At 37.8% G+C, this 11855-nt stretch overlaps 1 protein-coding gene across 1 annotated transcript; it reads left to right on the top strand.

Moving 5' to 3' along the window:
* Nucleotides 1-2470: 2470 nt before the first annotated feature.
* LOC144439043 (uncharacterized) lies at nt 2471-11210 on the top strand. Its single transcript, XM_078128291.1, has 6 exons — nt 2471-2733; nt 3886-4179; nt 4902-4967; nt 7095-7328; nt 9155-9269; nt 10840-11210. Exons 2-6 carry the CDS (start codon nt 4033-4035, stop codon nt 11205-11207), a joined length of 930 nt encoding a protein of 309 aa, XP_077984417.1. The 5' UTR covers nt 2471-2733; nt 3886-4032; the 3' UTR covers nt 11208-11210.
* The last annotated feature ends 645 nt before the right edge of the window (nt 11211-11855 follow it).

Raw genomic sequence — 11855 nt, forward strand, 5'->3', positions numbered from 1 at the left:
TTTAATTTTGACACTCTGTAGAACCTATGTATGGCTTATACCATAGCAGGTTGTATATTTTGACAAATTTCCAAGATGAAAAAATTCATACTCTAGCATTTTTTTCTTTTAGAATTATGATTTTTAGTGCATGGTTTATACAATATCTGCATTCTACCTCAAGTATGTGAATGTGAGCAATGCAGGGTACGTATACAGTAATCATATGTCTGCAAAATACTACTGGTACTAATATAATGATCTGATGACCATGGGGAACCTGTACCTGTGTAGCTCAATCAAACAATCTGTTTGGTTCTGATACCTAAAAATATTATATGGTTTGGCTGTTTATGTCAAGATCATATGTGACAGATTTCTGGATGACATATTGTAATGTGTACTTTTGTGAATGCAGAAGTTACAGGCTGATATACTGCATATATATATATACGCCAAGAATGAAGGGTCCGTGCAATTTCCAGTTTTTCATATCCTTTGTCATACATCTTTGTTGAACATTTATTTTATATGCATATGAGTATGTTGTTTTTACACTGAATTTTAGGAGACTGTACCGATAACTGCATCGGTGTTTATATAAACGATAACACAAATCATGTCATTAAAATTAACAGAAAAACTGACGTAATATTGAGATTGAAGGTTTTTTTTTTATATATTCTTTAAACTTTTGTGAGTACTTGATACCCAGATTCGAAAATATACTAATAGCTTCTGAGAATAATACATATTTACACAGAGTAAATGTCTCCTTTATACTAATAATCTATAAAAGTCGATTGTTATTTTGTATCTGCTAGGATCTCGTACATGCATATTTCTTGATGTATTTTGTAAGGTATTTTTTTCTTTTTTGTAAATGGATAACTGACCTGGTGCGTTATATTCATGTTATTTACTATTTATATACCATTTTGTGACAGAAACGTGTCATTATGTAGAAATAAAACAAAGTATACAAAATGAACAAAAAAATATGTTTTGTCGGTTTTTTTTTTCAACCAGGGATAATGATTTTCCTTATATCAACAAGATCGCAAATATATATGGTATGGTCAGTTGACGGGTATTGCTGAGTTGACAATATGGTGTTTGCTCACTATATTTTATTGATTTATATGAATACATGTGTAATTTGATGTGCCGGGGAGTTGAGAGAATTGACAGCTAGGAGATCATTACATGTGAGACAAACTATGACCTAATCCGAGGGGAAACATATCCTCTAAAACAGAACTTCTGAAACCCCTCAAACATCTCATTTTGTCTCTGCCTACGTTGGTTACTTTCTTTCTTTTCATGTAGAGTTACTGAATTTGCATTTTTATTTTTCCATGCTGTAAATTTGTAAAGCTCGGAAGGTGTTCTACGTACGCTGCTGTGAGAAAAACCAAATACATGTTTAATTGTAATATCATAATAAGGCGGCCAACTGTGTATTAGTCAAAGTTTACAATGTAACTGTAAGTGGTAAGCCCTTGCTTGATAATTTACAAGGTAACCTCTGTGTACCCCAATGGAATATGGACACTAGCTACGTGGTGTCGCAAATTTAAATGCTTCAAGGAGTTAGATAGGAGTGAAAAAATACCCAATCCGCCGAAAATTCAGCTTTTTGTTCCCTGCCAGGAAACCTTCAATCGCGAAATCCCGATGGTTTCGGTTAGTCTGTTTTGATAGCAGGCTATGTTATGACCGTTGCAACGTGACTGCAAACTGAGTTATTTAACTCTCTTAGAAAACAACACGACTTCGACTGAATCATTGTCAGTTGAATAAATTGTGCATCAACTCCTTATGGTCTTTGGCGTCACATTACCCTACAGAAATACAAATACTTTAGTATTGTGTTTCAGAAAAGTTCTTGAGTTTTTAACGAAAAACTTGAGATATGTTGACGTAGTTAATTGCAAAAACTGCACCTATGGGAATACGATTGAGTTTGGTGCCTCTCCATGTAAAAGTTACATAATAGATAGATACTACTAATACATTGGAATTTATTTTTAGAAATTTGCAGGAGCGTTAGTAGATACCATGGTACACAAATGTTTCAGAATAATTCAACATTTTATCACAACTTTAATATGACATTAATATTGTTGATATCGATCGCACAATGTATCCACATTGTACACATGTTGACTGACATGTTGTTCTTTGAAAATGTTGTCTATTCGCACGCATAGATGACGTCATCATGGGCGCTAATCTGGAACTGGTCCCTTAGGGACTATTTCCATCACTGTGGCCTAGCTGGTACCATTTACTTAGTATTGGTGCCTGCTACGTCATTTATCGTGGAACAGCGTGAGAATGGTCCATAACATACGATGTCGCATTGACCAATCATGAGTATGCGGTGTGTAAGGCCCAGTCTTGCTTGCTCTTTTACCCTACCAGCAACAATAAGCAACAGTTTCTACTCTGAACGTTAACACTGTTCACGTCAGTATCTATGTTTGAGCATAGGCAGTGAAGCCCCTACAGCGGAGCCCCTACAGTGGAGCCCCTCCACTGTCTATGGTTTGAGGCCAAATCCCCGTGTCCTGTGTCATTAGGCCATGACCTCTACCGCGCGCTTTGTTCAGATGCTCTCATAAGAAGTAGCGCACAGCCCTTAGTATATTGTCTTGGTATTGTCATTCAAATTGTTGTCTGTCGCCATTACGGTCGTGTATGTCACTCCCGGAATCTCTCGAATGATTCGATGACGCCTTCCAATTCAAGGTGAGTTCTTTAGAAATGGCAGGGTTATCCCATTAGATTTAGACATTTTGGGAAAGCCAAACACATGAAACATGAGCCAAGTTCTTACTCTTACTAAATACGTATTCGTCAACTTAGAAGTGGTTGTCACGAATACATTGTACAATTTGTAGGGTATACGTTGCATATTTCATTCACAAGCTATTTTGACACATTGCAGAGCTGTTCATACCCTCTCATATCTCAAAGAACGAAGGCGGAAATATATATTTACACGGTATTCAAGTTGTAGCCATGAAGAATGAAAATGTTGACCACATTTCGTGCCATTTTGAATTCTGAACGTGGCAACTAAACCGTCCCTAAAAGACGTTCCGTAATTTTGTTGCACCTGTTTATAAGTAATGAAACAGAAGACTTGATTGAATAGCCAAAACAGCTCCTAGAACTATACCAAATGTAAGAATAATTCAAAGCTATTCTTCTGTACGGTGGTGGTCGTAAGATAGTCTACGCCATTCGTTAAATGGAGCGGTGCGACACCTGAAATACAATCCGTGCAGTGGAACGACAACTTGAAGGTCGATAGAATGACTTTCTTCTTTGTTTACTGATACCCATATTGACCCGAAGTCTGTTTTGTAAGTGGACACGTGACCATGCTCAGTGTTGTTAATTGGCTCTGCATTGAATGTGGAGGTAGGTACGAGGAAATGTTGACCAACATTTCTAAGAGTAAGGCATGCATGAACAGTGTCACGAATATACTAAGGCGCCAGAACTGGACTGTAATTTCCACCTCGTTAACCACAGACACTTGTGCCCCGAGATATGTTTCAGAATAATAGTATATAATAAAAATTGATGACTTTGAAATATTCGTCCGATAATATGTGAAAGGGGTGAAATAACATTGGTTTCTAGTAGTAACTACTAGTAGTATCACGTAAATCCACACACCGCGTAATACATTATAATACGTGTAAATACACACGTGTATGTGTCGTTGACACATTAATTTAATTCAATCCATATCTCAGGCACTTGTTTAACCGAAATCATGTTTTAGTGTAAAATCGTATCAATCCAATTAATAGGACTGAGGGACCACTTATGGTGATGAGACGTGAATTCCAGCAGTTTTACGCTTAATTTCTTCTTTTGTCTTTCCAGATGAGTGAACGATGGGACTGCACGTGATATAGTTTATCAGTGTATACGTTAATTCAACTTGATATTGAAAAGAGATCTCAACAGTAAAATCTTAGCTTCTTGTACACAATTGTTAAAATCAAGTAGCTTATTCGTTCTCCAGTAACTATGGCGTATGACCAGCGCAGTTCGTATGTGATTGGCGTTGTGCTACTGTTGTGTGGGCTTGGCAGTAGTATCCTTGGTGTGGTTGCAATCTTTGTGTGTACTTCTCACTACAGGTGGTTTGCGGCGCCAATATGGAGTGGTGTCATTGTAAGTAAAATATTTCAATGTACATCGTAAAATCTGTACAGTCGAGAACAGATAAAGAGATCATCCATCGTGCGTGATCTAAAAGACGTGTATCATGATGACTATTTTAAATTCTACAAATATCACATTGCTAATGCATTTTTTAATACTCGTAGATCGTTTCAATTGCACTTAATGGCAGATTTAAATAGAGATTTCTCCTCGCTTTGCATTGGCATGAGTTCAAAAGACAGGCAATCACAGGTGACATACAAAAACCGACAGGCAGACAGAAGAACAGGAAATAGACAGACAGACAGGCAGACAAAAACAGATAGAGAGAGACAGTAAAGAGACAGATATATAGAGAATTGTACTCTGACACACACACACACACACAGGGAGACAGACAGACATACATATAGTAAGAACATTGCTAGATATGTACGCTCACTAAAGAATGTTGAATTTGAAAGAGTGTACTTATGTCACCATAAATAATTCTCTTTAGTCAGAATTACTATATTCATTGCAAAAAAAAAATCTAATTTCCTTAACTCTGAGAAGAATAGACAGAAGCGGAGCATAAAGCCTCACATCGTCAGTAATATATTACACTGAACGAGAAATTGACGTTAAATATTCACTAAAAACAACACAAACCTTTTATGCGATTGAATTTGTTTTACTGATGGTTAAAACCTAAATATATATAATCACCATTCCCATTTCTTTCATTCCAGGCGGCTTTGACAGGCCTAGTAGGAATTGTATCCGGGAAAAAGAAGGAAATCCCTGGAAAATACATCGTGAGTTAATTATCGATTATTGATCAGCTTTTAAGACATTGAATGAGAAGACGAATAGTACATGTAATAATAATAAAAAAATAATATTATACAAAGATGGATTGGAAAACATATTTCCCCTAATTAATGAACCCTGTAGCATTACTCTACATCATTTAGTTTTCATTTTCTACTAAACTAAATGTCCTGCAGGCCCAGACACGCCGACTTGTACGATTGCGATGCTTCGGTTTCACGTTTTGTTTACACTCTCCGCTAGCAAACCTCGCAGCACTCGGTTACTCAAATTTCCCTCCTACAAATATTATGTTATTTGGTGGCTACGAATGGCATTCCATTTTTATTATTCAACTAAATCAAACCACAAAATGAATTTTCAGATGAGAAGAAAGTGGTATACATCTTTCACCTTCGTTTTTCAATCAGTTAGTTTCCTAGTCACAATAACTCTTTTTGTTGAAAGTCGGTCCCGAGAAGTCGGTGTCATATTCCGATTCGAAACTGTACTTGCAAATCTCTTAATGCAACTTGTGACGGGATTTTGCCACACACAGGAAGTTCAACATTGATGAGTACACATAAAATATCTAAAGCAGTATTTTGTTTTACCCACAAAAAGTACTGGTGAATTGTTTTAAAGAAATTATTGGACATCTGGAGAAGTGAAAGGAGATCATAGTCTGAGATTGGAGCTAAAATCGATAAGAAACTATCGAACATTGAAACACTTTCCCGATTAGTGATCATTACCAACAGCTAAAACCTTCAATAAAACAGCGTCGATTTTGAGTCGGACTGATGCGGTTACTGACTTAATAGAATTAGGGCTTGGATTTCCGATTAAATCGAATGTTTCAATGTAATTAAGTCTATTATTGTATTGATTATTGTACATGTACTGCATACATCTGTATACGTTTAATAAGACGTTCCGATTTTCGTAAGTACGGTAATCCTCGGATGTGCCTGCAAGCGATCCATGCTAATGTCACATCTACTATTCTCTTTTTTTAAAGTCAATTTAGATACCCTTCGTAAAATTTGGTCTAATGATGAGATTGTTTTCAAATTGTATAACAGTTATAGCATCTAATAAACGAATGGAGTCAGAAGAAAAGGGACCATGTTGCTCCTAATTTTTAATTACACGACCTCTTACTGCTGTCGCCCACATATTTCGAGACTGAGAAAAACAAAATTTTGTGGCTCGGAAAACGATCTATGTCACGAGTCCACTTTCGTAATTCGTGACTATACCTGGTACAACAGGAAACGTGAGATTTTAGTAAGAATTAAGATGTCATACAAATGACATGATATGTGAATTGAACATTACTAGTATTTCCCATAGGCCTAATACTTCAGTTTCTACCTTCTAAAAATCAGTTGCAGACATTTTACAATTTTCCGTGAATAACGGTTGTCTTATATTAATTTCTGAAAATAACGTTAGCATTACTTTAGGTAATGTAGCAGCTGAAAGGATTCGAACTTGCCAATGGTTGACAAATGGCTAATAATATCAAGATATCACAGTCGAATGGAGAAAGAAGGAAAAAGACCCTGTTGCTCCTATTATTTTTTTTTAAATTCATGCTTACAGGACCTCGTTGTCGCCCACATATTGCTGTTACGATTTGTACGATTGGGATATACGAAACCAACTGACTTGTGAAACAAAAGTTCGTGTGACCCAACAAAAATCTTACAACCTACATTACATCATTTTATCGCCCCTGCTCGACATATATCTTATTAACACGAAATTTTCTAGAACTTGTCTGAAACGTCAAAATATTGAAGAACAATTGTTACATATGGGTTGTCGGTGGCCGAGCGGTTAGCTCGTACGCCTCTTACCTCTGCAGTCTGGGTTCGAACCTGCCTGGTGTCGGCTGGGTTTGATTTAAAATTTAACTACAGGTCTGTATGTAAGAAGTGTGACATTTTACAATTTTCCGTCAATAATGTTGATTTCTGAAAATAACGTTAGAATTACCTTCGGTAATGTAGCAGCTGAAAGGATTTGCCCTTGCCAGTAGTTGACAAATTTTATTTGCTAATAATATCAAGATACCACAGTCGATAGCATTTCGAGTACAAAATTGTAATATCGTTGATTTTCAGATATCGTCTTTTCTCGTTCTTAACGTGATAACAACAGTGACGTCGTTAACGAGCTGGATTATATCGATTCTCGGCATACTCGATGACAAATCAGCCACCGAGGGCGCTGTTAAAGCTAGTCGAGCTGTCTTCGCCGTTAGTGTGATGCTTGGTGTTACTGAGATGATGTTAGCTGCATGCGCAGTCCTCATGGGTTGTGCCGGGGTGTATTGCTACAAACAAAAGAAAGAAACGGTAAGCCGAAAACCAAAAATAAACAAAAACAAACAACCTATCAATTCTGAGAACAAGAAGACTAATGTCGAGCATAATATACGTAATGTCTTTATTTTAGGTAAGAGTATTTTTGTTCTTGACGGACGGCATGTCGACTATGGAAGACTGGTATGGAAGACCCTTGAGGTCGAGGCTGACAAGTCGCAGGTGGCAGTTTTCAAGTCGCAGGTGGCATTTTGCAAGTCGCAGTCGCAGTTTTCGAGTCGCAGGTGGCAGTTACAAGCCGTAGGCCACAGTTTTCAAGTCGCAGTCGCCGTCCTCACCAATCTTCCATAGTCGACAAGCATCACGTAACGGTTTACCAGATGTAAACTGAATTCCTCCTGTAAGGATACACTGTTAATAGTATTCGTTTTATGGTTAAAGAGTGTGTTAGTTTGTACAGATCTAAATATAATACAGATCTAAATATAACCAAGTGAGCGTTTTTTCTTCTATTTTTGAGCCTTTTGAGTTTTCGATGTTTATTCTGAACCAAACGACACAATTCCAGTAACGTAGATGTTAATAGATGAGGTTACGCTGAAAACTAGTCATGCTGGCAAGTCTCTATTACTGACATGACCCTCAACGAAGGGAAGGAAGGGACGACTCACTCCGTATGCAAGCAGGACTAGGGTTAGAGTATGTTTGATTTTATGCCAAGGAAGGCGTAACGATTTAGCAGAAAACCCACTCAACTTTGCAATTCAGATCTGAATCGCTTCTATTTGCGTTTACATTGTAGGAATTGTAGGATTTGGTTCACGCCGAATTCAATGTCACAAACACAGAAGAAGAAGCCCCAAAATCTCAGTCAGCAAACGCTACCCACAATATATACAATCGACATGATCGAATCATGGACGCCATCTTGCCATTACACTTACGCATGGTTCATGCATACGCATTTGTCTTCATTGCATTATCTCACGGAATTGAACTTCGTAAAGGTATAACTCAATTGAAATGTAGACGCACTAGAGTCAAAGGGGAGATCTAAAAAATATATAGTATTTGTATACTCGCCAAACGTTTCGGATTTGGTCTGCTCGAACCGCTAATATGGGCAGACTAGACGCCATATCTTAGGCCAAAAAAAAATAATATATATCTGGTTCTGGTCAGCGCGCGCGTGCCCTGAATACCCTCGCGTCGATCCTTTTTTTCCGATAATTTTTGCTTTCCCGTTCCTTATTTACTCCTGATATCAGGAGAACAAGCAGCTGAAATCTATCCTACATGCCAAGACTGCTTAAATACAAAGCCTAAACTGCTTCGAAGAAAAAGGAAGTTTTTCAAGGGATGAATATGATAGAACAGAGTATGTAAAGTGTCAAAAAAAGTGTATTTACTTATTTGCAAAAAAAAAAAAAAAATGAATAGGAAAATAAAAAGTCGCGTCGTCGCACCACTTTTAGAAAGTTTACCCTGACCAGAACCAGATATTTTTTTTGGCCTTAATATTAAACCAACAGCATTGACAGCGACCGGCCGCTGAGGACAGCCTTCGAGTTTACTTAAATTCATATAGCTTAATTATATTAATTCATATTGTCTTAACACTTTAATTTTTATTGAAATTGAAGTATGCAGTCTTAAGATATTGCTAATTTAGTTGATTTCATTAATATGCAAATTTCTCTAATTAAATATTAACAGATCTGGCTCAAAACCTAATCAGGTCTAGCCATTACCCTAAAGATACAGACATTCCCCTTTTAATACCTCCCGTACCCTTACGGGAGGTCAAAATAAATGAGATTGTTTAACAAATAAAGCAAACTTTCCACATTGTTTTGCAGCCAAGAAACTGTGAGGCATCTATTAGCGATAGCGACTCAAGTGAGTACTATACACTGCAACCAGGAGATCAAGTGATAGAGGCAGCCGACGGCAATGTCGTCATCGTTTCTGAAGGTGTGTATGCATATATGGTAAATGACAGCTTAGTTAAAATGAACCTCATGGGAGCAGATATTTAACGATTATATTAAGATCTCTAGCTGATCTTATGAGCTAGGTCATATTCATTTCATACAGTTCACAACGTTCCATATACCCTTTAACAAACACAATCACTCTCATTCGTACTAAATGTTGGTTTATACTGGGCTGTAGTTTTATCGTTCACTTCGTCCCCCTCTTATACGTATTAAAAACAGTGTCAATTCTTGGCTATATATCACACCAACTCTCTACTTTCGCAAGTTTTCAACGTGACGACAGTGGAATATGATTACAAAGGGTTCAAGTGTTCCCAATAGTCCATTTATGGCAATTAGAATATGTTTAGTCCATGTACTCGCATCAACACATACAAAGTAACCCGCTTGACCTCAGTTTGATTGCTTGAAGATCTAGTGACGACGTACGAATAAGACGACTGGAGGCATTCTAGACAACAGAGCCTTTGCCTATCTTTCTTTTACACAGTGTGTAAAACATGTATAACGTCTTTAGAAACTAGGCAATGCTAAAAGTCTATCAAATCCATTCGCCATGACTCGGAGCCGGATCGAGATGAACTGAGTGCGCTCGTGCCAGCGTTATGGTATAGCGCCATTCAAAACGAACAAGAAATTTACCCGAAGTTATCAGTGAATATCCTATCGTTCCAGCTTTTACTTAATTAACCTGTTAGGGGTAATGAACCGATCACAATTCGTGTGCATCATACCATCACGTTACAGAGCTGCAGTGAACCACCTGATTAGCCCTACCCGGTCTCTTGTTAGTCTGCCTGACTATTATTCACGTCATTTTGCATTGTATATACAACAAATTAAAATTGTACCTGAAAATCCAACGTCATGTCGGATTTGATGCCAACCTCCGGTTGTCTCGGGGTCATTCCTTGCATACCGCTTTTTCTTATAATAAACGGACGTTACCATCTTAATGTAGCTAGATATATATTAATTTGCTTTCACAAATTGACAATAATATTTCCTAGGCGGCAAGAAGGTTAAAATGTCTCTGCGTACATGTATACTCCGTTCCGTATTCTAGCTATCCTGCGTATTTTAATGTTATTGGATGGTATGGGAAGAAGCTCTTCCGAGCAACAATAAAGCCACATCTCTGATATTAAAACTTGCAAAAATAAAGCACAGTGGATTAACAATTAATTTAGGTTGTCGCGCAATTACAAAATGCCAATCCATACATATTATTGCACTTGCACTTGTTCATACCATATACAATATCATCGAACTAATCGGCAGCGTCTGTTGATTTTTTTTTGCAAATCAAATAATGAATATTTTGGGGGTTTTTTTTTGGTATCAGTTAGTTTTAATAAAGAGTCGCATGGATTTTTAAATTTTCACAACGCAACGCGATGCAAGTGTTTCCTTCTGTTTTCCTTCGACTTAAAACTGATTCACGAGAAAAACGATGCACAGTTATGAATAAGATATGCGTGGACATTTCCCAGCGCTATATTTTTGGCCCAGGTAAGCTTTCTCGGTAATCTTTTCTTTTATAGGGCAAGTTATTCACCCTGGTACTTGTCAAATCAAAGTTGTTGCCAAGGAAACTCAATCTATACCTCCTCCCTATGGGATTGGAGATGTTGACGCAACAGACATTTTACAACCAGAAGGTGTAGCGACCCAGTTACCCCCTTACAGTAGCCAGGAGTGTCAATCCTCCACATTAGGAGCCCAGGCCACAGGAGGACGAACAGACACGTCTCGACCTCAGGCCACAGGAGGAAGACCAAACACACCTCCTCCTGATGTGGTCCTGAAACAGCCGCCAACAGATTTCGTCGAACCAAGTCTGCAACTGCCAAGGTCATCAAATAATGACTCATCTGTACCGCTATCTAGTCACATTACAGAGCTTTCGTAAAGGGTGGGGGGGGGGGGGCAACGTTACGGTGATACCATCATGTACGATATCTCTGACGGCCGATCGTCAATGTTGCCTTTAATGACACTTGCTTGATATATGTATGTTACCAATATCACCACTAGAACCTTGGACTTGTCAAAGACAATTTCGCATCAATTCAAGCATGTCATGGATACGTAACCCACACCACGTCCCAAGGCCTATGTCACAACAATTAATTGTAGACAACGTTTGGACTTCGCAAGGTAGTGAATAAATGAGCTCATGATACATTGCATATATTCTGAACATACACACATAACCCTGTTCTCCCTTCAGTCTCTCATTTATCACCAACTTCCCAGGTACAAAGCTTAATTACTAATAGACGCACTTGGCGTATAGACAAAATGTCAAGCAAAAGTCACCCCTTTCATTAATCGCCAGGTACATAATTTTATTCAGGACAATTCTATAATCATGAGTTTTTCTTGAAAGCATTGTGGATTTTGGATATTTGACACGGATTTGCAACAACAACAACAACAACAACAACAACAACAACAGCAACAGCAGCAGCAGCAGCAGCAGCTGATGATGATGATGATGATGATGATGATGATGATGATGATGATTTCGACACTTGCCTAATTCTGATAGACATAC

The sequence above is a fragment of the Glandiceps talaboti genome, chromosome 8 (genome assembly GCF_964340395.1).
Source record: "Glandiceps talaboti chromosome 8, keGlaTala1.1, whole genome shotgun sequence".
Lineage (NCBI taxonomy): Eukaryota > Metazoa > Hemichordata > Enteropneusta > Spengelidae > Glandiceps > Glandiceps talaboti.